The sequence below is a fragment of the Abramis brama genome (assembly GCF_963993115.1).
Source record: "Abramis brama genome assembly, chromosome: 18".
NCBI classification, from domain to species: Eukaryota; Metazoa; Chordata; class Actinopteri; order Cypriniformes; family Leuciscidae; genus Abramis; species Abramis brama.
In genome coordinates, this window is record NC_139980.1 from 9803782 (window position 1) to 9831357 (window position 27576).

Below are 27576 nucleotides of genomic sequence, written 5' to 3' on the forward strand. Positions count from 1 at the left end.
GTATTATTTAGATTGATTTACAATGTGCATTATTTATATTATTATTATTATTATTATATTTTCTCTATATCATACTTATGTTTTAATATGCTTGTAAACAGCGAAAAAAATCTCGAAGTTTTTTTCCACTTCAACCAAATTCTTTACCATTTCTTTACTATTTTATCTTCTTTCTGAAACAACACTGCTGCCTGTAGCAGTGCGTTTGGCTCCACCTATCGGCTGTCATCGCGCAGTGCAGCCAATATGGCGGCACCCATTCCTTCCGTAAGTTTCACATTTTAGCGACACAATTTGACCTGAATGGGAATAAACGAGTGTATCATCTTATCGATATTTAACGTGAGTTCGATGTCTTGTCGTCTAAAAGCCTAAATCCAGATGTAATTGTGCAACCATTTGTACAACCATTTAACAATGTCACCGTGCATGCTGGATTAAATAAATGCTGGTTTCATTAGTTATCAATCTCTAATAAACCAAGAAATGTCGTATTAGCGCTATATGTTGCTCATTATCAGTGGCAATAATAACTCTTGCTGCTTTACACCTTGCTGTATCAATAACTTTTATGACAAAAAGTACAGTGGCCGTTATAAATTATACTTAGAATACCGGTACTTCTAAGAATTACTTTTATGAATACCACGGTACTTACATGTCCAAAAAACAGACATTATGATGGCCCTTTTTACAAGTGATGGTCTTAGATGGTAATACTATGGTGCTCAATGGCTATCATATTCATACACCATATTTACAGATATTTTTAAGTAGAGTGCCATGCAAATATATACTTAGTATTATGCATTTTTACTTGACATTGATTGGCATGTCAAAGAAATGTTTTTTTAAGTTAAAATAATAACATTTATTGGACATGCCAATCAATCAATGTCAAGCAAAAATGCATAGTTTCTTCATAACCATTTCTTTTTACTAAGACACAGTCGCTATTTTCAGTTGTATTTTCACCTTTACTTGTTCAGTATCTGATTATTGGCCAGCAGTCGTCATTCAGCACTGTGTTTTCCTGTTGTAGGGTGGTGATGTCCAGACTGGCCGTAGTGTTTGGAGGTTCTCGTGGCATTGGGCGAGCAGTTTCTCAGCTGCTGGCACAGAGGGGTCATAGGGTTGTGCTGCTGTCCAGGAATAAGGAGGCTGCACAGGCTACTGCTGAATCTCTGCCTGGAGGTGAGTCAGTGAATACAATGATCATTTTGAATTACTTGCAGTGATTCGTTGATGAAAATTACATCACTTCAGTTTGGCAGTGTAGACATCATACACCTTCAGGCCTTTTTTTTACTTAAATGTAAGTGATGTGTAATAGTATTCATCTATCAAAGGGCACAATCAAAACAGGTGGACCAATGCATGCAATTAAAAAGTCGAAAAAATCAACAACAAAAAAGCATATGAAAACTTTGGACTCGGTGTGCAAGGATCTTTAATCTTAAATGGCATTATAATAGATGTTATAATTCTGGAGTATATATTTAATTTCAGAAAAACATTTGGGTCTTAGCTGTGATGTTTCTAAAGAAGAAGATGTTCAGAGAGCATTTGAGACCATCAGTAAGAACTGTGGCACTGTGGGATACCTGGTTAATGCGGCTGGCATCAACAGGTCAGAGACGCCACAAAGCAATGATGCAGAAACTGTATTGTGTTTTTGAAAAAATAGATCAGTTTCCATGGCCAAAAAGAAACAATTATATTAAAAATAGCAGATTTAAAAATAAAAAAAAATAATAAAAAGACTGCTGCATTCTAATATACTGTTTAATGTGTATTTATTTTAAAGAGATGCATTGTTACTGAGGAGTAAATCTGAAGACATGCTGTCTGTTCTGCAGACCAACCTCCTGGGCTCAATGCTCACGTGCAGAGGTGCTTTACGCAGCATGCTCAGCCACGGAGGAGCTATTGTCAACATTGGTGAGCCATATTTATCTATGTCCCACTACCTTATGATTATTATTGGTATTTCAGTTCTGAAGTGTCATGAAGATTAAGCTGGAGAAAACGGGAAAATTCACCCTGCATCAGCAGCTGGACAATTTGGGTTCATTTAATTACCAGTAGATGGCGCAAAAACTCCAGATTTGAAATTGTATTGCGAGTTACACTTGTCAAATTCTGACAGTGCATGTCAATTTTCTCTTGACATTATTAGAATTTCTGATGGGTGTAATCAGAATAAAAACATTTTTACATGTAAGTAAGAGTTAGAAATGTTTATTCAGCATTAATGAGACTGTACAGTATAAACCTCCCCTGTATGAATGTTAACCCCATAAAGCCTGACATAATGAAATAAGTCAAATATATATATATATATATATATATATATATATATATTTAAATGGAAGTTCTCCCAATAATATGTCTGCTATTTAAATACTTGGTTTTATGATCAAAGCTCTGTCGTTTTAATTGTAGGGGGCAAAACATAAAATGCAGTGCAATACAATGATGATTGAGAGATGTACAAATAAATGTTAACATCTTAAAAGCCTGATGTTATATGTGAGTCTCAAATATGATACATGATTTTTCTAAAAAAAAAAAGTATGGATGAGATAAACATAAGTTGCTTTAGTCTAGTAAGTGTTTATCTTGAAATATTACTAACAATATAAAAGTTATTCTTATATGTGACCCTGGACCACAAAACCAGTCACATGGGTCAATTTATTTAAATTGAGATTTGTACATCATCTGAAATCTGAATAAATATATGAATAAAAAATATGCTTTCCATTGATGTATGGTTTGTTAGGACAGGACAATATTTGGTCGAGATACAACCATTTTAAAATCTGGAATCTGAGGGTGCAAAAAAATCAAAACGTTGAGAAAATCGCCTTTAAAGTTGTTAATTTATGTTCGCGATTGTTCTGCATTCACCCACAAAAATAAATGTTTTATATATTTACGGTAGGAAATTTACAAAATATCTTCATGGAATATGATCTTTGCTTAATATCCTAATGATTTTGGGCATAAAAGAAAAATTGATAATTTTGATAATTTTCACAAATATACCCGTGCGACATGTGACTGGTTTTGTGATCCAGGGTCTCATATTTACTTAAAAAAAAAAAAAAAAAAACACATCAATATCAGATTTCAAAGCAAAAAGATACACGTGTACCATGACCTGCAAGCGGAAGTTTTTAGAATTATACTAAATAGCCTTTTACTTGCTAAAAAAAAGTATTCACTATCAATAAGTTGGCAGAAGACGATAAGCTTGATAAGATTTGCTTATCAAGTATGATACAGTTGGCTTTATAGGGTTAATGATGCATTTCCTCAGGCTCTGTGGTGGGTGTGAAGGGTAACTCCGGCCAGTGTGTGTACAGTGCCAGTAAAGCTGGACTGGAGGGATTCACTCGCTCCCTGGCAAAGGAAGTTGCTACCCGGAATATACGAGTGAACTTGGTGGCTCCAGGTTGTTTGTCCTCTCTTTTTCTTACTTCTGCTACTTCTTTTGACTATTAACCTACATATTAGCTGTCATGAGTGCAGCTGAAAATTCATCTCACTCGCCCTTCTCAGGATTCATTCTGACAGACATGACGGCAGCGATGGAGAAGGAAGAAGCAGCGAGGAGAATTCCACTGGGCCGTTTTGGGGAACCTGCAGAGGCGGCCCAGGCTGTCCTTTTCCTCCTGGAGTCCCCTTACGTCACAGGACAGGTCCTGCTCGTGGACGGAGGACTGCGACTGGCATTGTGATGAAAACATGTGAGCTGACTGAGACATTGAAGTGTTAAAGTGGATACTTTTGTTTCGCTGATAAAGCACAATATCTCTATTTACATATTGAATCAAAGCTTTATATTGTTGATCACCTCCCCATCTCTCCCTGGAAATCTGAGTCACACAAAACTGTGTAAGAGTAGTTTTGGCCCATCTGGATTGGATTAATGTTATTTTTGGGTTTTAGTTGCATATTCCATGCTTGGGATGACAGAGGTCACAGGTCAACCTTTTGAGGATATGACTAGCTTTTTGATGTCATAGTTATTTTCAGATAATAAAAAAAAATATTAAAATATTAAATCGGGCCTTCTCACCACATCAAAGTACAGATCACCAAAAAGCTCATTCAGCTTTATTGAGAGATGTTTTTGCCAAGAGCAATTGGACTCAACCCAGACTCAATACTTTCAGAGACATTTATTTATTGTACTATTCATAAACCAGAAGAGAATAAGGAGAACAGTCCGTATACAGGCACAGGTTGGCTTGGAAATCAGAAAATATTGCAAAAAAAAGAGCGTCCTAAAATCTGACTAATTTGAAGGATAAACAGCTGTGTAAGAAAGAGCATATGCAATCACAGGCTTATATGTATACATTCTGCTATATTTTGTGTATATATACGTTGCAAGTGTGTATGTGAGATGATGGCTAAACTTGAACTCCCAACTGAGTATTTGATATTCAACTTGTCAAAGAGCAAGTGTTGAGAGAACGCTAATCTAATTTTAAATGTGTATTCAATTTTTCTTTGTGTTATTTTGTTATATAATGCTTTCAGTGTTCTTTTTTCTTGAAAAAGCCAATTAAATATAAATGAACAAATCCGTGCTGCCAATTTCACATTTTGTGTTATGTTTCTGTAATTCCAAACCTGAAAACTGAAGCCTACCTGTCAAAGAATTGCCATCTGCTCATTCCATGCACCACCATCATCATTAAAATCAATATTCATATAAATCTCCTCTTCATCCACCATCAGTCAATCCTTCACAAACATGTGCCGATTCCACTTCCTATATTTTCACCATAAGCATTCCATAAGCATTCCTCCTCCCTTTCACTTCCACAGAAACGCAACAAACATCTGTCCAAATCTGTCAGTCAGCCAAAACTTGCACAAATCTCATCACTCATGTAAATGACGCATCAGTCTTCGCTTTTACCCTCTCGTAAAAATGAACAAAAAGACGGGGTGGGGAAAAGGTCATTAAGGCCCGGCCTTGTGAGACATCTCTGGATTGTAGATCCAGACGCAGCTTCTATCTATGGCAGTGTGCATCTGATCAATGTGTGGGATCTCAAGGACCCTGAAGCTCCAGGGACGATGGGATCCATGGAGTTTCAGGTGTGTCCATCTTCCCGTTCCCTACTTCCAGAGGAACCCCCCCCCAACCACCCAAAAAAGTCCTATTTCCTGTGCTGGAGAGGAAGACATTTCCTCCAGCATCTCATAAATATATCTAATCTAAGGTATTATAACTAAATACATAAACAGTGTTACATGTTGGCACTGTAGTAACATGCACAGCTAGATGCTAGTTATTTGAATAAATGTTTTTTATTTATTTTTTAAAGTTAATTTAAAATTAAATATTTCATAGGCACTTGTGAAAATCTAGAGATGAAAAACAAGGTGATCATCGGTATACTACCTCCTTCCTCAAAGCCGTGCTGGTGTGTGTGTGTAATGTGTATGTTAAGTGCGCCAGCGAACCATTAAGTCTTGTTTATGACCTCTTTTAAGCACCCACATCACTTCCCCTCAGGAAACAACTGAAATAAAGCATAGTGAATGGTCAAGTCCTCCTCGGGCAGAGAAGTGATAATACCAAGAATCAAACTCTCTGAGGAAATGCTGAGCGAAGCCATTCAAAGTCATTCCATCACTTTTTCATCCGACCCCCTTAAGAGAAAGAGGTTCTTGTTGGGAAATGGGGTGGGGATTATGGAGTACGCTGGATCAAGCTTCGAAGGTCAGATCCTCCATGCTAGGCTCTACAGGTCGTCGCTCTCCACTAGGGCGCCGGGAGGAAGAGGATTGGAGTCTGGGAAGAAGGCTGCCTTCACGTCCAGACCCCGTTCTGTCAGAGCGGCGTAGCGGCTCGTCGATGGGCGCACCTTCTTGGGCTTTGGGGTGTGAGTTTGCTGCCACTGGGCTGAAGGAAAGGGCGAGGATGAACACGGATTTCCCAGTTAGAAGAAATAACAGGAAGTAAAATTGATGTCTACATAATCAATGTAGTTTCTCAATTACAAAAACATATGGAGACTTTACTGTATATAATAGAATGTTTCATTTAGGGTTAACAAGGTATAACGGTACAAAAAAGTCAAGAGTTAGAGTATAGAGTTCAAATAATGTAGTTATTCATATTCGTGTGTATCCGCTGGAGCAAAGCAATATAGTTATTTTCTTTCTCAATTACAATATATATAAAGTTTATTGTCTGAAATATTTGGGAGAATATATGCCGAAACATGCACCTCTGACACAGTTTGACTGGAATTTGGGCATTCGATTTTATTTATTTATGTTCCTATCAACTGTCAATATGTACGATATATCAAATATCATTATCATATAGTTTACTGTCCGATATTGGTGTTTTTTGTTTTCACTTGTAGCATTTAAAATTAATAACTTTAGCTTTTAGTATTTATCTTTTAATATATTAATACAAAATATGATTGACAATTTATTAAAATATACATTATAAATTATTTATTGCTTATCGGCTATAAAATAAGATAAAATAATCAATAAAAAAAGCCAGAGTTTTAATATTGCTAATTTGATTTAATATTGGGGTATTAGAGCTGGTATTGTATCAAAGCATAAATGAGTGTTGAGTCACAATTCCCAGTTCCAATTCATTCCAGACTGGATACATTTCAATTTTAATCATGGTATGATGGAGATTATAACATTCATTCAGTGTTAAATCACACCCCTTCTGTGATTCTAACCACTTTCATAAGACTCTGCCAGCCCATTGTTAGTTTAACCTTAGGTAATGCATCTGTATTGTTAAACCTGTTGTTGATGGCAAACACACAGCACTGGCTGATGGGATTGCTATGGGAACAGCACTGGGCGGAGGAAGGGAGTGTGCTTTTCTTGGACACATTTAATACAGTTTCTTCCTTAGTCTGAAGCAACTAATGCAAGAACATTGATCAGATAAACTGCTTAAAACGACTTAGTCTGTATTTAGTGTATTTTGGTAATAACTCAGCATTGTTACATGAATTCATGAGATCCGTTTCCACTGTGTGTTTAAACTAACCATGAACATCGAGACGTGCTGTACTGGAGATGATGCCAGCTTCATTCTTCGCTGAAACCGTGTACCAGCCCGCGTCTTCTTTCAGAGCCGGCTGGATGATCATACAGAGGTAACCAAAGTTGTCCTGGTGTATGCTGGGAAATGGAATTGAACATCAGAATGAGCAACATTGTTTGCCTTCAATTCATGCCAGGATTGTTTATTCATGCTACATGAACATTAATTTGATTTGAATCCTCATGAGTAAACCGCATCCACAAACAATGTGACTGGAGACTTTACAGCTTGTGACTAACTGTTCTTGTCCCTCTGAGGTGGTATAGACCGTAGCGTCTGTGGTTGGGTTACTGTGTGTATGTTTCATTTACAAGGCCCTTTTCATCTGCATTGTGTGTGTGTGTGTGTGTGTGTGTGTGTGTGTGTGTGTGTGTGTGTGTGTGTGTGTGTGTGTATACACGCACACGCATGTAGCAGCTTCAAACACCAGTCTCTCAACTGCTGCCATTTACAGACACATGGTGCACAGCGAGTAGAAATTCGTTTTAAAATATATCTATGAGGACAATAGTATTCGACAGGCGAGCTCATTACTTTCTGGTCTGGTTTATGCAAGTATAACACAACGATGATGAATAAAATTACTTGGGGTCTTAAAATATGTTCTCATTTATATTACATAGAGATTCTACAGTTTGATTGGTGGAATGGCTGCAGGAGGGCTGTGATTGGCTGAGATCTCCTACCTTATCCTGTCTGTGTTGTGAGTGAAGGACTCGTTCTCTTTCTTCCAAAAGATTTGTGGGAATGGGACTCCAGACACACGGCACTCGAGACGCACAGGGTGACCCTCAGCAACACTTGTGTTCTGGAGTTTCTCAATGAAACATGGGGCTTTATGCATCTCTTTGGCTAAAAAAAGAAACAAAGAAAAGTAATAAGAAAAAACTAAAATAAGTGCCCATGTAACGTTTTATATTTAAAATAAATGCTGCTCTTTCAGCTTTCTATTAATCAAAGAATCCTGGAAAAAATTTATCACTGTTTCAACAAAAAAATATTAGCGTATTTTATCTCTAGTTGAACTCTATGGTTGTGTAGAAGACCTCGGTTGAGTACCTGCAACAATAAGCTCAAGGTTGAATGAGTTCTGTCCAGCCCTGTTGCTGGCGATGCACGTGTAAACTCCTGCATCTCTGCTAGTGACAGGCTCGATGACCAATGAGTGAACTCCGTTCTCCCTCACCAGCATCTTGTGGGAGGAGTCTGGACGGATGGTCTGGCCATTCAGCTGCCAGATGAGGTCAGGAGTTGGCAGACCACTTACCTATGTTTTGAAAAAACAAGTCAAATCAAATGTTTTCAGTATAATTTATTCTCTCACGCATTATCTGTGCTATAAAATGTCAGTTACAGTGCAATCGCCCCTTTAAAGTATTTTCAAACCTAAAGCTAGTGTACGTGTTTGTTCCTGTGCGCCTGGACTGTGGCGTCTGCATGCGTGTGGTTCTCATGGGAAATGACTCTGTGCACAATGCCTGAGATCTGTTTTCACATTCCTGAGAAACAACACCTGCCTCACCCGAAGTTGTGCCATTGAATGTCCCTGTGTGTTTATGTTCGTTTATGAGTTTGTGCATGTGTTTGTGTTTACACGCATGGGGCTGAGAGGGGTGGACGGAGATGCTCGGTTATCCATCTGCATTTATTGTGATGTTCCTGAGAACACACTGCTCAAGTGCCGTTCCCCTGGGTGTGCATATTCCCTGCGTGATGCTTACAATGTCCATCATGCATCTCACTACAGACAACTTGAGTGTGTTCATGACTTTTATTGAAAGAACAGGCTGCGTAAGTGAAAAAGCAGAAAAAGCAAAAAAAGGCACTTTGATTTTAGACCTCCTGAACTGCATCTAGGGACATTTGTGGCCTGGAAAGTTTAGAAAGCCTCAAACCCAGAGTAAAAAAAAAAAAAAAAAATCAGCTCTATAAATAACATTGACATTAAGGACTCTGTTACTGGTGATGTCTTTTTATAGCGTGTGAATCCCTCCATGGCACAGTGAGGCTTTATTCTGAATATGCAGTTCGCAGCCAGACATGGGCAGCGGTACAGAAGAAGAATGTAATACTACAGTTAGACGACAACATGAGAGAAAGAAATAGACCTGATAAGAGGTATAGGTGGGGGAGGTCACTGAAAGGATGCACTTTGCCTTAAGAAATTGTCAAACTGAGCAGCTAAATATTACATGAATGGTTGAATTTTTAATTCATTTTGTATGAGATTTGAAGTATTCTTTTTAGAAAAAAAGTTGGTAACACTTTGTTGGTTGGGCATGAGCAAGGCGGCAAATGAGGAGAAACAAAGAAATACGGGACAGACAAAACAGCTGCAGAGACAGAGGGAGGGAAGGAAGGATGGATAGAGAGGACAGTCTTCAGAGACAGCGGTAAGCCAATGGAAACACATCTGAGAGAAAGTAGAAAACTCAATAATAGGAGAAAGAGAGAGAAAACTGAGGATAATTCCAGCCTTTTACTCGAGGTTATTCATCATTTTAGAAGTGATGAAACATCAACTTTATTTCAGCTTTTTTTTTTCTCTTTCCTTCAGAATGCAGAGGGAGGAAACTTTTCCCAGATAATCACAAACAGAATGTTTCCTCCAGCCTCTGAAATGCCCATGCGTTTATTTATTTGTGAAGTAACCATGTAATAAGCGTTATGGTCACTATGGAGTTAAAGTGAGTGTGGCAGTGTTTGTGAAGTCACCTTGCAGTCCATGCGGCAGAGTTTACCCTCTTGCACAATAAGGTCACCGGGGGCCTGCAGGAAATGAGGGCGAAAGTGACGTTCCTGAATGTTCTCATTCTCATCACCACTGTCCCTGGACCTTGAGCGTGGTCTGGGAGAAAGGAAAAAAATCAGTTGCTGCCTCTTACTGATTCTATTCATTGCAGAGTTTTTTTTTTTTTTTAATAAACATCATAACTGCATAATGTAAATATCATGGTGAACAATTTAATAAAATGCATACTAATTTAAAAAAAAACTACATCAGATTGGATAAAAGGGTGGCATGTTAATGTCTTATATCAATTCAACAGACTGTCAAATTAAGACACTTCTATTGGACTTTAATATACTGTAGTAGGCAGGGTCAAGGTGAGAATGGCCAAAATTACCATTTTAAGAGGAAGGGGGAATTGAAAATGTATACCTAATAAACATATCTACAGCAATAGGTGTTATATCAAAAATCATGAAAAAACAACTTTGCCTGTAATGCATTAAAAGGAAAAGGAGGAAAATGGAAACGTAACAGGACACCAAAGTGCACTATAAGTGCAGACAGATTTTTTTTTTATGGAGAGCAGCTCCGATTACTTCATGTGTAGGGAATCATTTCTACTTTTATGAATGAATGATAGGTTGGCACTTTGCATTGCCTTTGGAGACTATTGACTGTCAATCAAAAAAGACCTCAAAAGCCTGAATGGCCAGATATATTATATACAAACCAGAGGAAACCCCACCCTTTGAAAAAGATTCACATCTTCTATTCTGCACAAAAGACTTCTTAACTTGTCCTTGCATCATTGTCCAAAATACACAGGTGTTCTTTACATGGGGCACGCCCTCTATTACTGCTAGTCCGATAAAGCAAACCTGATCCTGAACCTGCTGTAATCTACTGGCTGTGTATGTTTAGAAACAGCATTACTTGTATACCTGCGGATGTGTCCAGGTGTTGAGCGCTGACTTCTCCCCCTTTGGTTCACAGCCTGAACCATCATCCTTCCAGTACAGCTCACTCTCCCCTAAGAGAGAAAAACAGAATATATAGAGAGAGATAAGTAAAGAAACCCATAGTACCTGTTAAGCTTTTCTTATGGTCAATAGCTAGAATGCAGGAATACAAAATGTCCCCACAAAGATGGCAATATCCAAAATCCTTCTGGGGACATTTTTTGTTCCCCATGAGAAAAACAGCTTATAAATCATACTAAGTGATGTTTTTTGAAAATGTAAAAACATTGAAAGTTTTCTGTGATGGGTAGGTTTAGGGGATAGAATATACATTTTGTACAGTATAAAAATCACTATGTCTATGGAATGTCTCCATAAAACATGAAAATGTGTGTGTGCGTGTGAACTCTTGACCCTTCCGAAGGCTGTATGAAATATCTTTCTTCTGGTCAGTCACTTCCCCCTGACTACCGATGTTTATCCGTCTCCACCAAAACACTGGTCAAGCTGACTAGCCACTTGACTGTGTGTGTGTGTGTGTGTGTGTGTGTGTGTGTGTGTGTGTGTGTGTGTGTGTGTGTGTGTGTGTGTGTGTGTGTGTGTGTGTGTGTGTGTGTGTGTGTGTGTGTTTGTGTTTGTGTTTGTGTGTTTGTGTGTTTGTGTGTGTGTGTGTGTGTGTGTAAGCTATCAAATGATATCAAACTCAGATCAAATGCATCATATATTCAGTAGCAAAACTACCATTAAAATAAAATTAAGTTCATTATTACTATAGGAAAGAAAACTAAATCTAATCACTCCCTAAGTAAGTCTTTTGCAATTTGGGCGGATGACTAGTCTCCAATTTTCTGAGAAATGCATGCTCTTGTGTTGCATGTGTAAAAACAGAAAATTCATCAGTTTGAATCAGTTAGATTTAAATAGAATTAAGAGTGTGAAGGTAACTTTGCACACTGAGCACACTTTTAAAATGAAAGATGATCAATCTTTTCAACAATTTTTCCCTATGCCAATATAATCATGTCTTGTGTATTATATTAAGAGTGTCTCACCGCTGGGTTTCCTGCCATGATGGTGTAGTTCCCATCATCATCTAGTGAGGCAGCAGCTGTGTGCAGGGAGCATGTGCCGTCCGGATCACGACTGATACGGTAGTGTTCACTGCGCTTGGAAATCTGCTTTCCATCCTTAAACCAGTACACCTACAAACACACACACAGATATAAACATGATTATGCAACAATCCAAAGCTTGTATTGTTGATCCTTTCTTTTTCTCTTCATCATCGCTCTTGTTACTAAGTCTGCTGTCATCACACAGTCATTACAGTGGTCTCATGGTAGTCAGGAGACACACAATGATCGCGAGACAGCCATATATGGCAGGAATCTCAGAAGTGAAGCAGAGCTTCTGATGAAACCAGCCTAGTCACAGATGATAAACTCCACCACCAATCCCAGTTTCCCAGACTCCTCTCCTACAAACCCTTAACACAACATACAGTTCATGCCACTTTGCAAAGCACCATTAACTGTAAAATAAACAACCTCCATTCTGTGAACCACTAATAAATCTCCAGAACAATATACACGATAAGACTATAGACTATAATAAATAAATAAAAGTTATATTATGAAAAAGAATCATGAAGTAACTAGTGTGTAAAAAACTTTTTTTCTGTAAGATTTTTTACGATAAAAAAAACAGTAAAAACAGCAGTGTTGTGAAATATCATTACAATTTAAAAGAACTGTATTTGGTTTATTTCTGTGATGGCAAAGCTGATTTTTCAGCATCATTACTCCAGTGTTCAGTGTCACATGATCCTTCAGTAATCACTCTAATATGCTAATATGGTGCTCAAGAAACATTTCTTAAGCAGCACAATTGTTTAAAACATTGATAATATTTTTGTAGAAACCATGATACTTTTTAAAGGATTTATAGATGAATAAAGTTCAAAAGCGTTATCATTTATTTGAAATAGAAACCTTTGTAACATTATAAATGTCTTTACTGTCACTTTTGATCAATTGAATGTGTCCTTGTTTAATAAAATAACCCTTATTGACTGCAAACTTTTGAACGGTATACTTTTTTCCCACATTTTTCCTGCAATGGTATATCAGAAGTTGAATTAAAATTATGCTAAAATATTGGGATAAACTAGATTATAATCTACAATGAAATGAGCTTTAATAATTAACTAGCTGCTGAGAAAGTCACTTTGATAAGAATCTGCTTACAAGCAATATGAAATGTAAATATGCATGTGATGACATCTCACCTTTGGCATTGGGTCTCCGATGACCTTGCAGCTGAAGGTCACAGGCATGCCCTCGAAGACCTTGTAGTGCTTGAGCTTCTGATCGAAGATCGGTGCAACCTCTCCGGGCGCGTCTTCATCATGCTGAACATCATCGTCAGATTCCTCGACAGGCGAGCGCTCCAGACGGAACTCAATCTCGCTGATCAACCGCTGCTCGAAGCTGGACACTTTATACTCCTGTCACACATACAAACACAAAGACTTTTATTTATGATCTTCTCCTCAAGTTCCCAACTCATTCAATCACTCATTTTATTCATTCAAGCACACATCCTCTCATCACTGTGCCCTATAATCTATTCAGTCTCGTATCCAACTCTTATTTCACTCTTTTTGATCTTTCATCTGGTCTGTTTCTTGTCTTCTGTTTCTTTTTATTTCACTCTGCAGCCAGAAGGAACATCTGGAGGAAAGTGTGTGCTGATGACACATCACAACAATAATTGCAGGTTTAAGACACAGCTGCAGAAACACACACCATCATAACTACATACGTAGACAACAAACGCACACTCTCAATCTTGTTCTCTTGAACGTCCAGCCACATCCTCCCAAAAGCGCACACACATGCACATATCCTATGCAAACACACAGACAACCGCTATTTGCCCAAGGACGTGTGTTGAGCTCTAAGCACACTTTAAATTTATGGCACAACATTAACAGCATATCCACTTCCCACAGTTCAGAGGAAGAGAAGCATGTGCATTTTAGTGTCTCCACTCGAGTGTAGGAAATGTGCAAAGCAGACGCATGCGGTCTCCGGTGCCTGATCAGTTAGCAATAACATGATGACATGATGATGTTAGGCAGCCAGCTCAGTAAAAAAAAAAAAGTCCTTTTCAAGACCTTTAACAATTCATCGTTTATTCAAAATTGTTACACAGCTCACTGGAACATATTATGATGATTGACCTGTTCGGTGGCCAAATGCTTTTGTATAATGTTCGCTAAACTGCATAATTGACCGCTGTAAAAAGCAAATGACTGTATTAATGATTTTATGATATTTAGAAATGGTAACACGATTTCGATAGTCCACATTAGACATTCTACTATAAGAAACTTTACAACATGTCAACTACCAGTCAGTAGAGTATTAGTTGACTGTCTGCTTAATATCTCCTAACACTTTATTTGGATGAATAAAGTGACATTCTACTGACTATAAGTAACTCTGCAAGTATGCCAACTTATTCTACTAACCCTAACTTAAGTCTACTAATACTCTAATGAAAGTTAGTTGATGTAGTTGCAATTAATGAGAGTTAGTTGATCGTTGCAAAGCTACTTAAAGTTAGTAGAATGTCTAAACCAGACATTTGAAATAGGGTAACCTTAGAAATTACTATTATCATTTACTAATTACAGTTACTTATTTTCTTTCTTCTTAGATAAAATGATTTAAATTCACTTTCCATTTCATGTCCATGTAACTTTTTTTTTTTTTTTTTTTTGCAAGTATCTGTGTAATAAATGGGAATATGTATTATACTTGAAGTAGTTTTCGATAACTGGCTGACTCTACCTCTTACGTACACTACCATTTAAAAAAAAAAAAATTAATGCTTTTATTCAGCAAGGTCACATTTATTTAAACAAAAGTGACAGTAAAGCATTTAAAATGCTATAAAAGATTTCTATTTTGAATAATTGTTGTTCTTTTAATTTTTCTATTCACCAAAGAATCCTAAAAAAACATGCATCATTGTTTCCACAACAATATCAAGCAGCACAATTGTTAGCAACATTGATAATAATAAATGTTTCATGAGCAACAAATCAGCATATTAAAATTATTTCTGAAGGATCATTTAACACTGATGTAGAAAATTCAGCTTGCAGCCTTAGTGAGCATAAGAGATTTCTTTAAAAAAATGTTTTACACAGTATTTGAATTACAGGGGTGCTTTAAGGAACACCGACCCCCTAGTCCCAGTCAAAACACTCTAAAATCAGTTTTTTCCATCACTAATATATTCAGTAATGCATCGTATATTAGGGGCCTGGTTTAGAACAAGGGAAAACAGATCCTGGTTATCATATTAGTTGCCCATTCATTTCTATGGGTAAATGAGAAGAAACCTTTATTAGATTGATTTCTTTGTAAAAATACCTTACTAAATTGCATACAACTAAAAGTTATGTGGCTTTTCACAGTTCAATTCAATAAAAATTGTGATAAACAAACATTATGTTGTGCCATTATATGAATCAAGTTTAAAATAAGGCTCAGTAAGTTTAAAATATAGGCTAGCAAACTGTTTACAACAGCTAAAATACAAGCCTGCTGGTTAAAATATGTCACTATAGAACAATAAGCTGAGGTCATGAGAACTACTTTCTTCCTAATATTGGACCCCCCAGGAGTTTGCTGTAATTCAAACACTGAATACACTGCTTATTTGATCAGAAAGATTGCAATGTAAATCTCCATATTTGATGATTTTCCCAGAGACTACAATAGTCATCACTGTCATATCGCTGTCAAAGACTTTACCGCGACGCTTACTCAGGACTCAGATATTCCATAAACAGAGACACATAAGAAAACATAGTGGATAGAGTAAACACAATCACATAGAGTAGTGACTGGCCAAAACATGGGGGTGGCCACACACAGAGGGGTGAGATGATTAAACAATCGGGGGTGGTCCCATGAGGTGAAGCAAAGGGAAATACAGGGGTGAGACAGACTCAGAGAACAGCGAAATATAATGAGGACAGACAGGCCGCTGCATGATGTTTGTAATAGACAGGATGAGAATGAATAACCTTTTGAGGGACAGACTCTGAGTCAGCTGAGCTGCCTTCCTGTAGAGAGATCAGACAACAGGCAAGGGGGTTGAGGATGATGTCACATCCTGCACATATACACACCTATTGCACAAAAGTGCACTTTCAATGTGTGTTTGTGATGTGCTGCTTATCCTGTTGTTATGAACTTACCTGCTCACACACCTCCAAAATGCCTCACCGAAACACTCTCCTTGCCAAAATTACATCACCTTACTACGTATCCATTGCATATGTAAAGCACATGCAGGAGCTTGTAGCTATTAGCTGAATTAAGACGCATTTACAAGCACGCAGGCAAACCACAATGCTCTAAACGAAATACAACCGCCAAGTGGTACACTGGAAAAAGTGCGCGTACGAATTTGTAATGGATGCATTTTGTTTATAACCCATGTTTAAAAAGCCAGCCAATTATGAACAACTGCTTTGTTTGCTGTGACACAGTGGAGACATTGTGTAGGTGGGTTTGTGTGTTGTGCTCATGAGTATATGTGAATCTGTGTGTATGTGCGTGTGTGTATACCTGTGTAACTGGCTCCTCCTCCACCTGTTGTGTGTTAAACACTGTGGCGGCATTGTCAGCACCCAGCAGCCTGCGAGCCATCTTCTCCTCATAGGTTAACCTCTGAAAGCAAGCAGGATTAATCTGTCAGAGCCTGGGTTATTGTGTGAGAAACACACACACTCACACAAGCAAAAGCATTATGATTATTTGGTCGCCTGTACTAGTAAATTCAAGGCTGTTAGTCGTGCTGAACACGTGGTGGTGGGTTTTGCTGTGTGGTGGGGTTGATTGATTTTGGGGCTTCTATATTGAGTGACATTTTCAGTTGGAGGAACTGATTTTCTCCATTTATTAGGTGTATTTTGTAAGAATGAAATGTCACAGTCACAGTGAACATATACATATATATACATACACATATACATATATATATATACATATATATACATATATAAAAGAAATTCCTATTATAGTCAACTAAACAGCTGTCACGTTGTGTAGTTCAGACACTTGCAGGAAGCAGGACTCAAAATCCAAAGAAAGTTTATTTTAACACCAACTAAAATACAGAATATCTATTCACTCATCTTATGACTTGTGTTGTCATTTTTAAAGCACAATAGCATCTGTTCCCATTAATTTTGTTATTGTAAACTAAAAAAAAAAAAAAAACCTGTCTGAAAATAAAGCTGAAATAAAAAATATAGTAAATGAAAAACAAATATACTAAACTAAGTTATTAAGTAATTAAGTTGTAGTAAAATTACTAAAAAGGAAATAATTAATGAAAGCTAAATATAAATATACAAAAATACTAAATTGCTAAAATGAAAACTGAAAATATAAAAAAAAAAATCCTATAATAGTACATTATATAAATAATACTATTTCCAATATACTTTCATTGTATGGAAAAGAACAGTGTTAAATTAAATTAAATTGTGCCCCACAGAAAAAGGTCATATGAGTTTTAGAACTCTTTTAGAGCTAATTATGACATTTTACATTTTTTGGGAGAACTAACTCCCTTAAAAAAAATTACCAAATACACTCAAACATGACTGCTTATGTTATTGGTTATAATGGTGGTGTACTTAGACATTATAATCAATATGGTAATGCTAGTAAGGGTAGTATGGTAGTATTATTAATGATCTACTGTAATTCTTTAGTAATCCAAACATAAGACCTTTGACACACACACAGTACCTGCTGTCCATTGCTGAGTCTCTCCTCTTTGAAACGTAGTTTCCTCTCTAGATCTTGTATGACAGCGTCTTTGGAGCCCTGGATATCCGAATCAGAGAAGATGCGAGGTGTACGGGGTGTAGTCTTACGTGGCAAAGCTCTGTTAAAACACAATCAGAAAATACTGAAAAAAGCAACAGATTACAGACTAAGCAAGAAACTGTGGCTACAGTGTTATAACCACCCGTCCACAAAACCTTTCCAGACAGCGGCTAGGATTAATGCACACTCAAAAACAAACAAACAGAACAACAACTTTTATAATACGTTGCATCATAAAAAAATGTTTTGCATATGCACTGGGAAGCAAGAATAATTTCCGTTATCTATTTGAAAATTCCACAGCGGTCTCTTATCTTTCCCCCTCTGGCTCTGGAATGCCAGGAAGAGAGAGAGGAATGAACAAGTGAGAGATAACAGAGAAAATAGAGATGGAGAGGTTGAGGACAGGAGCAGCAGCTTTGAAGAAAAACTCTCTCACAACTCAAGTTTCATCAGACCATCTTAACTGAAGATCAGAATCATACATCACGAGTAACAATAAAGCTCTGAAAACATTCTCAAAGATTCTGTACTTGATCAGCTTGTATCTGCATTACTTGCAGAAGATTTAATAAATAAATTATTTTTGAATATAATATTAAGTATATACTATTACAGAATTTATTAATCATTTGAATTTGCAATATTTGAGTTTTAAATTTAATTTTAGTTTATGTTTTAGTAATTTGGGTTACTTGTTAACTTGACTTAAAAGTGTAATTTGACACTTGTTCAGTTTTTAAAAAATATTTCTATTCAGCTTTAATTTTAATTTTAAGTTATTTTAATTTTCACTTTAGGTTTTTTATTTTCATTTTAGTACATAAAGTTTTCATTTAACAAATATTTTATTTTAGTTCAGCTTTATTTCAGTTAACGAAAATTACTTTTAATAGTTTCAGTTATAACAAAACAACAATAACACTATTGGTCCCTCAAGCTCCAAAATGACAAAATTACCATAAAAGTAGTTTGGGATTGTAGACAAAGTAGACGCAAGTCATTCAATAGCTTTGGGGTAATTTAAAGTCATTATAATCTCAATTTTTTTTCCACCATAGCAATCAAATCTCATTATCCAGTGTGTTGTGATCCGTCACACTTGCGAATCAACAATTTAATTATTTTTGGAGCTCAATGATCAGTGGTCGCCTTGTACTTTTGGAAAGATAAAAAAAGCAGCCCAGACATTTTGTAAAAATTCCCCATTTTGTGTTGCACAAAAGAAAGAAGGTCATACAGGTTTGAAACCACATGAGGGTGAGCAATTGAAATTGTTATCCCTTTAAAAGCACTCATTCTCACTTGTGAACCAGTGTGCTTTATACTTCTGTAGGATTGAGAATGAGAGAGGAAACCTCCGTAATACACAGGCCTGACCCTCAAGGTTCCTCAGCTCCCATTGATCCCCGTGTCTCCATAAACATGCCACGGAAGAATGCATACAGTACATGTTTTCCATGCAGCTGCAAAGCAGGAGCTGCACTCCAAATTACTTATTAGCCCAAGTGTTCACACCATGTGCCCTTTATAGTGCTCTACTGGAGCTCTTGATTAAGCGCTTAGTATTTCTATAGTATAGAGAATGACTGCACACCTTCAAATCGAGAAGCATTTGAGATGCGTTCAAACTTTAAGAGATGATTGTGGGTACTCACATTGTGCCGTTACCCTTGGGCAGCCCAAGAGCGTTCATTGGTGGTGGTGGAGGAGGAGTGGCTGGGAGCACCGATACCAGAAATCCGGCTGGTGATTGGGGAGTGGACGTGAAGGGCGAAGAGCTGTCTGAGCGGGTGGGGCTTGACGTGACAGGTGGTGGAGGCGGCGGAGGAGGGAAGTCTTGCGGCAAGCCAGAAGGAGAGGACAGAGTGCTGGAGCTGAGGAAGGGCGGAGGGGGTGGCGGGAAGGAAGGTGAGCTGGGAGACTCCACGCTGCTTCCTTTGGACAGTAGCGGCTGCTGCTGGAAGGGCGGGAGAGTGACACGGCTGAAGGGCTTGTGGGCTGTTATGGGGGACAGTGGACTGGAGCTCGAGGAGGTCGAGGACTGCGTGCTGTATCCAATTGGTCCACCGCTTGTTGTGGGACTCTGGGCAGCGATGAACTGCTTGGGTCGGGCATAGTTGAAGGTGCTTGTCTGCATGGTGCTACTCTCCAGCTCCTGGAACGAAGGAGGAGGTGGGAGAGGTGGAGAAGGAGGCGGGACTTCCTGAGGAGGAGGAAGCGGTTGTTGCTGCTCTTGAAGGATCTGATCTTGAAGCTGCTTCAGTTGTGCCGCGTTTCTGCAAGGAGAAAATTACAAACAATAGGACTGTTTAGCATCACACTAACTATACACATTTTACTACAAGAGTCTGTCAGGTAATAGGACCATCTAACTATACAATTGCACAACCTGACAAACATAACCTGAACTGACGTCAACCCATCTTAAGATAAGGGTTGGAGAGCATGTTTGCTGGGACTAAACCTGGCTAAATATAACTCTGTACACAATTATAAAACTGATAGCTCTGGTCCTGGATTACTCAAAACAGCGTTCCTATCAAAATCCATGACATATTGTAGAAAAACAGACGTAAAACAACTGTTAACCATATAATTAATGGATCTGCTTAATAAATTAAGGTTTCAATGGAAAAATGTGTCCTTCATTTTTTTTTTCATTATGCATTGACCTTTTTATAAAAGCAAAATGGTAGCTGGTTTGGTCTTTACCAGCTTGAACCTAAATGACCAATTTGCACCAGCAAGAAATACGTTTAAAAACACAGTTAATAGCTTAACTTGGTACTGCAAACTCCTTTAATGATTCATTATAGATGTAAAGCCACACACAGAGTTCAGCGATTTAATGAAAGGCCATCTCAGGGACAGTATATCACCCTCACAGAATAGATGGCCCATCGGGAGGAAATTAACTCCAGAGCCTGCAGAAAGTGGTGTAGTGTTCGTTACTGTAAAGTAAGAAGGTGTTATGCGTAGTTGTTGTGTGGTTATGCATGTGTCTGTGTGTATTTGTGCTGGGAGGAAACTAAAGCCCACTGAAAAGCGAGTGATATGCTATCTTGGGTAAAGTTTAAACTATACTGTCAACAGCATGTAACGGCAAGAAAAGGAATTGCCTTTTCAGGGTTGTGTCGTGCTAATATGGGTATGGGCTGATGATTGAGCATATTTATCTGTCAAATGTCACGGTTCATCCACATACACAAAAACACTGGAGTGACGCACTGTCCTTTTCTCTGCTTAACATCAGATATTTGCTGTCTACAGCCTACATTTTTCCATCATCTGAATTCTTGTGTCCTTGGAAGACATGTTTTGTTCAAAACAATTCATCTCTCTTCTTTTGCAGACTCAGCCCTACTCTCCCGCTGCCTTTTTTGGCAACTCCTAGACACTTTTTGTGAGCCTCAACAAATGGATAACCTTCAACAAACCAATAACCAAGTCCAGATGCTTTTCATTGAAATTGTATTATTGGTCTCCAACAGGTCCATTCAGAGCAGCGTTCAATGCTTTTCTGCTAGTCACCCTGTAAAGAATTGCAAAACGTGAATTAAATGTGTGATTTCAGTGTTTGTGTGCATTTCACAAGGAGATCTGGGTGGTAGGCTAGCCACACTCCAAACCCCATTTAACCAAATTATTTCCAGATGTTGACTAATGAGTCATTGTTTTCACTCTTTTCATTCATTTTTTGTAATGAAGGTGGAAGCCCTCCCTCCATCCAACTGATAAATCCTCAGCGTTTGGGTGAAGAAAAAGAGAAGGGGAGTATTCACAATGTGTTGTTAATACTTCGCCAAGCCTTAACCTAAAACAGTGCAAGTTCATCAGATAAAAGGATTCATTGAGGAAAATAATAGATTAAATGATGTCACTTTGTTTTGGCGGCACAAATGGTGATTTGGGTCACATTAAAAGCAAAAATGACCACCTAAAAACCATCCTTTTCCCATTTTTCCTCTTTTTCCCAGTCTGTATGCTCGAGTATCCGTCAAAAGAGCACTTTTACTGGAATACTTTGGCAGCTGGTGAAAGGCTCTTGGACTCAACTGCCTGTGCTGCTTTGCTTTCATTCCTTTTTTGGCTCTGTTATGAGTCCGAAGCACCAGCGGCTAGACTCTCACTTCTCTTCTTTCTGTCTTTGGGTCATGCTTTCCCTCCCTCCTTTTCTTTTTCAACCCCTTCACACTTTTCCAAATTCCATCACCATGTCTCCCTCCTTATTCACTAATTTTTAACATCAAAAAGAACAAGAAAGTTTTCAAATCCAATCTCATCTTTTTCTCCATCCTTCTGCATTTCTTCTCTCCTCTACCTCCTCCCCTGAGTGAAAACTGCTGGTTAACAGCCGGTGGAGGTCTGGCATTACAAGCCCCTCCAGAAATACCGCTCCGACTCTAAATATCCCACTTAATAGTTTCCAGCAGTCAAGGAATATCATAATGTTCAATCACAGGCAGCCATTTTCTAAAAATAGCTCTTGCAGGTTTCTCCGCTTATTTTTTCCTTTTTTCATTTCTGGAATTCCTCACAAGTAAACCTGATTTGATGGAGGGAGTTCAGCCGGTACTGACATAATCAGTTCACCTTAAAAGGCACCAAGTCTGCAAATAGAAAATGCTACGGTACCCTCCTGCTTAAAATCATGTTCATTCATTACAAAAAAAATCTGAAGGGATGAGTGCCAAATAAGCAGTAAACTAAGTTTCTAAATGTAGTGACACTAACTTAAATACATTTTTCAATAGAGTGAAAGAAGTTTTTTGTTATTTATTTGTTATTTTTCCAATAACATGCTACTTTTCCCCTCAACTAGTAGCCTACTACATCACAAACTTATTTTTTGTTTCTTTGTTTTGCATCTTCAGATCCTAACTAATTCAAGCAAATCAACTGACTATGTTCTCCTAGACTTTAGAGCTGTAAAGTCCAACTCATTCTATGGAGTTTTTAGCCGCTTTTCCACCACTGGGCCAAACTGTTCTCATTTCTTATTCGTTCCATTCTGTGCCGATCCAGCTCAGCCGGTACAGATATGGTTTCATTGTCCACTGTGGGGATGATAACAGAGCTCTTTTGAATGTATTACAAATGTTTCAGTCGTTGCCTTGGTAACAAGAGTTTACAGAAATTTTGAGATGTAAATAGCGACCGCGTTATGGAGGATGATTAGATATTCCTTTTAAATTTTATTATTAACATGCATTTACCTCGCTCAAATAGCATGTTTGGCCAGCTACAAAGAAACTGGTAGCCTGGCAACAGACAATTGACCAATCCTGAGTGTCGACGACGTCACTACATGCATTCTACCAGCACGGTTCACGACGATTAGCCAGCCGGCCTGACGGTGAAAAAGCGCTTTTTTGTTATTGTAAATAAAAAATAAATTAATATCGGCTATTCATTTTTGTAAATGAATCGATTCATAAACCATTCAGTCCTTTTGTGGCATTTTTAAACTTTCTATAGCAAATTATTCACTTAAATGCTGCTGATGTTGTCGACCAAGTTATATAAATTAGGATGCATTCAAAGTCTTTTTTTTGTAGTATTTAGTTTAAAGTTATCTGTTCAAGTTTAATGCCATTTGTTATTTTTGTTCAACCAAAAACATTCAATGCTTTAGTGCCAGATCTCTGATTTAATGATCTGAACGCATCACGTCCCTTAAGTAGCTTTAACTACACTACTAATTAAATGTTGCCAACTACTTTTTCAAAAGGATAGTTTGACTTGGAGAGCTACTGTACAGTTTCAAAGAAGGTTCTCCAACATTATAAATAAAACACGGCAGACCTAGACAAGATATTTTTGCTTCTTTTTTTTAGCAATGGAAGGGAAAGAATGGGATCAGTTGCAATACAAACTCCCATTGCACACAAGGCCACGACTGCAACCACATTTGTGTTTTTTGAATCTACAGCTCTGCTGGACTCAGGGTCAGTTCTGTCATAGTTTGGGTGATTTAGAGATGCTAATGGATGAGAGGTGCATATGGCGATGTGCGTCCATATGCTGATAGCACGCAGCACAGCTTAAATAATAACAGCCTTTCTGTCAAAGGTTACATGAAGTAACCCAATCAATTTTCTGCCAAATTACAAGGTTTGTTACTAGTGGAGATGAAGCAGACCCCTCAGTAGACACAAAACACTCTCTCATATTTCTGCACTTACACACATTCCTGTCTAATTCAGCTACATGTCTATAAAATGCACTTACACAAATCCAGCTCCTACTGTTTTATGGGAACTCCAGAGAAGCGCTTCACCTTGCATAAAAATCACACACACATTCGTCAAAATCTGTTTTGAATCAAAGGAAACTGTTCAGAGATTAGAGAAATCCAATTGCAAATAATTTTAAATCAAAACTAAAAAAGTAAATAAATATGCAGCATATGACTTTTCAAAATTATATACTAAGAAATGTGAATAAAATTGGAATGTGTATAACAACAGATGTTCGATCAACAAAACTCCTTACATGTCCCAAATAATCTACTAGTTGCTGATAAGTAAATTGTTTAGCTGTATGCAGCTGACTTTGTTGTTTTGTAATCAAAACTATTAGTTATTTGTGGTATATTAGTGTCAATCTTTTACTAAATGATGTTTGTTCATTATTGATGTCTATTATAGCCTATCCTAATATAAAGCCTTTTTTGTTCTTCTCTTCAGAATCCACTTCATAAGTTACAAACGTCAAACAAAATGCACACTTATTTTTCTGCTCTTATCTTCCTCTGAAGCCCGTTGCATTTTATCTGAATCATATGCAGACAGAAGTTAGTGTTTTTCTCTCCTCCACACCATAATGTAGAATCCAGAGCAGACGATGTTGTTCACACTGCATTACACGCTACAATTTGTCGTACCAACCGTCATGAAGGTCAGACTCAGACATTCGCTCATTAGCTTTGAAGTGGTTTTTTGTCAGTGGCATTTGTGCCCCTATAAAACAGTGAAAATTACCACATAAAGTAAATGTGCCCTTCACGAAATAATGGCAAGATACGGGTCAGTGCGAATCGTGGATTAATTAGTCCACCAATCAGCTTCTGTCCAGACTTTTAAGGTCACTACATCAGACACGGGCCAGTGTTAGTGAGCCGTACTAAACAATGAGGTCAGTGTATTCTCTCTTTTTAATTGAATCTTTTTCTCAGTCCAACTGCAGTATCTTCTGCATTTTTCAAGTCTACTCCTCTAAACATGACTGATACAAACTGAAAATACATCCTGTAAACAGATTTTCCATTGTTAACCTTAACCAAAAGTCTGTTAAATATATTCTGAAGACTAATACAAGAGCGATTTTATGCTAATAATTTGTGTAATTTCTAAAAGCGCATCTCTTGCAGTCAGTTAAAGTATCTATGTTTTGTCTGTGTGCAGGAGTGGAGTTTCAACTGTTTTTAACCAGCTGCTATCACAGGAAGAAGCTTCAAGAGGACAGGAAGTTGTTGAGTTTAAATATTTGCCAATTAGAGGACATTGTTTACAGAGCATGTCCTGCATTGTGCACATCGGTGCGAGTGTGTCTGTGCGCAAGACATGCAATGAGAAAAGGACTAATAATGAGAAAAACAAGCTTATTATATCTAAAATGTTCCTACATGTTGTATTATTATTGCATAAAAATTGTATTAGGCTATGAAAGAGGACTGTCCTGCCAAGTGTATCCTAAAACAGACAACAAACACTATGGTAACAAAACCTTCTTTGCTGAGGATGACCATGTGCTAGAGAGCTAAAATGTGTTTATCCAATAATGTACATAAACCGAGATCAAGGAACATGTGGGAAGATACTGAAACAAACAAGAAAAACATGTGGACACACACACACACACTCAACATGATGCAGAGCAGCACACCTGGATTTAGCTATAACCACACCCATCATCATGTCATCATCACGCCCCTGGACAATCCTCTACCTAATGATTAGTCCTTGTTAACTAACTGATTCAATGTTGAAATATGATTGATTCAGGTGACTGATTCCATGTCAGTGTCTAGAGAATTAAATGATTCATTAGCTGTCTCTACACAGTAATTTAGCAAGCTGGCAGCCTGGGAGACAGCTGGAGTGCTGGACCGATGGATGAATGTCTGAAAAACACTGAAACAACATCCCATTGTTTTATCTGAGCGAAATAGAAATTCTGTGTAATCAACAAGAAAAATAATTTTTATTTGTGGAACAGTATAAATTAGAATGTCAATATGTTAATAGATAACTACACTGCTGTTCAAAAGTTTGGGGTCTGCAAGTATTTTTATTTATTTTTTAGAAATGAATACTTTAATTCTAGAGACTGCACTAAATTGAACTAAAGTGACAGTACACTTTTGTTTTTTATTTGTCTGTCTGTCTCTTTTACATGTTTTTTTATGGACCTTTTTGAGTCTGAAATAAAGAAATCATCATTTAGTACAATTTTAATATTAAAAAAGATTTGCATTTCAAACAAATGCTGTTCTTTTGAATATTCTATTCAATGTTCTATCTAATCAAACAATCCTGAAAAAAAACTTATGATTTCCACAAAAATATTAAGCAGCACAAATAACACTGCATGCCGTCCTGAGTCCTGTTGTTCTCGGGTTTGTTAACGCATGTTAAGCATGTTCAACAGGACAATTTACTAACAATGCGTTGGCTAAAGCATTCGGGCTTGTGTTTGCATGGTGTTCCTGGCTCAACAATTAGGCTAAACCTCTTTGAAAAGTTGCATCTCTGAATGGATCCGCTTTAAAATCTCTGCTACAACAGTTGACTACAATAGTTTTGTGCTATAAAAGTTTGTTGCCTATTTATATGTTATCTTTCAATGCATTATACCCAAACGAGATTTCAACCTCTCAATCTTTCAATGCACTTTTATGCACATTAACATCTGAATTATAACCACACCCAAACCCTGTCAGTTCATGTACACTGACTTCAGCTTTCTTTTATAGTTCCACTTCACTATAATCCAAATACACCCTATAAACAGTCATACTAACCATTGAAACAGCAACAGATCTTGTTCTTTTTAACTGCAATCTACAGACCAGCCCTACAATGCTCCAGAGTTTAAATTTCTTACATTTCAACAAGACTCATGTGTCAGGAAGAAAAAGTATCTCATGTTGCGGTATCGGACTAGCGTCTCTCTCATTCCCTGTAGATGCTCATATACACACGCACACATACACACCCTTCGAAACAGTCAATTCATTAAACAGAGCACAGACAGAGCAGAAGACTGCATCTGATCCTTCCATTATATCTGAGCGTAATAGCAGTGCTGTCACTCACACAACCAAACCGGACACTCATTCTCTCACCACTAATGTGCAGAAAATCTTTTGGATTCTTGCCACGTTACTGTGAACAAAACTTCCAGAAATGTCCAACAGTAATTTTGGCTCGTAGCTTTTTAAGAGGTCAACAGAGTACATAAGAGGGCCACATATGCACGCACACACACACACAAAAGGTCTAGAAGTGCAAGTTTTCAAGCCCTTTCTCAGATTACATTGGTATTAGTAGAGTGTGTTCCAGCTTTAGGAGCAGTTTGACCCAGATCTGATCTCACAATGCGGCTCCCACCCAAGCCAACCGGCTCTACATGCACTGCACTCCCTACCAGACTCCTAGAGGAAATGTCCAACTTTCCATAAAGACGTCAGGCCAAAATAAAAAAAGGCTCTTTCTCTTCTCCAGCTCCCACACTCTCACTTTCATGCTTACTTTTTTCTCTTCTCGCTTTTCTTTTCTCTAATTTCACCATCTTGCATTCTCTAAGTCTCAGACTTTCTCTCTCTCCTTTGGT

The 27576-nt window shown here is 37.7% G+C and overlaps 2 protein-coding genes across 16 annotated transcripts in view; one reads left to right on the top strand and one right to left on the bottom strand.

Annotated features, from left to right (window-relative positions):
- Window positions 1-168: 168 nt before the first annotated feature.
- Window positions 169-4598, top strand: cbr4 (carbonyl reductase 4). Of its 2 annotated transcripts, none has more exons than XM_084091457.1 (6): window positions 169-267; window positions 1043-1194; window positions 1510-1630; window positions 1808-1941; window positions 3326-3460; window positions 3568-4598. In XM_084091457.1, the coding sequence occupies exons 2-6, from the start codon at window positions 1050-1052 to the stop codon at window positions 3744-3746; spliced, it is 714 nt and encodes a 237-aa protein (XP_083947583.1). In that variant the 5' UTR covers window positions 169-267; window positions 1043-1049; the 3' UTR covers window positions 3747-4598. The 2 variants fall into 2 exon arrangements, with proteins under 2 accessions (XP_083947583.1, XP_083947582.1); XM_084091456.1 differs by having other exon boundaries at window positions 221-342.
- The window catches only part of palld (palladin, cytoskeletal associated protein), an 88207-nt gene continuing 64806 nt past the window's right edge, over window positions 4176-27576 (bottom strand). For 10 of the 14 annotated variants that reach the window (XM_084091446.1, XM_084091451.1, XM_084091448.1 and 7 more), the window contains 12 exons: window positions 19395-20015; window positions 17656-17794; window positions 16465-16566; window positions 15918-15956; window positions 13101-13319; window positions 11866-12015; window positions 10796-10884; window positions 9836-9968; window positions 8180-8387; window positions 7807-7972; window positions 7064-7197; window positions 4176-5932 (listed from right to left, as the gene is read on the bottom strand). In XM_084091446.1, coding sequence (XP_083947572.1) covers window positions 5772-5932; window positions 7064-7197; window positions 7807-7972; window positions 8180-8387; window positions 9836-9968; window positions 10796-10884; window positions 11866-12015; window positions 13101-13319; window positions 15918-15956; window positions 16465-16566; window positions 17656-17794; window positions 19395-20015 — 2161 coding nt within the window. In that variant the 3' untranslated portion in view covers window positions 4176-5771. The remainder of the gene's footprint in view (window positions 5933-7063; window positions 7198-7806; window positions 7973-8179; window positions 8388-9835; window positions 9969-10795; window positions 10885-11865; window positions 12016-13100; window positions 13320-15917; window positions 15957-16464; window positions 16567-17655; window positions 17795-19394; window positions 20016-27576) is intronic. The other 4 variants (XM_084091450.1, XM_084091453.1, XM_084091447.1 and 1 more) reach the window with 1 other exon arrangement.

Excerpts from the sequence above, each read along its gene's own strand:
- cbr4 (XM_084091457.1), top strand. The coding sequence starts at position 1,050 with ATGTCCAGACTGGCCGTAGTGTTTGGAGGTTCTCGTGGCATTGGGCGA. Across the intron at positions 1,195-1,509 it reads TGCTGAATCTCTGCCTGGAG|AAAAACATTTGGGTCTTAGC; the intron begins GTGAGTCAGTGA and ends ATTTAATTTCAG. Across the intron at positions 1,942-3,325 it reads AGGAGCTATTGTCAACATTG|GCTCTGTGGTGGGTGTGAAG; the intron begins GTGAGCCATATT and ends GCATTTCCTCAG.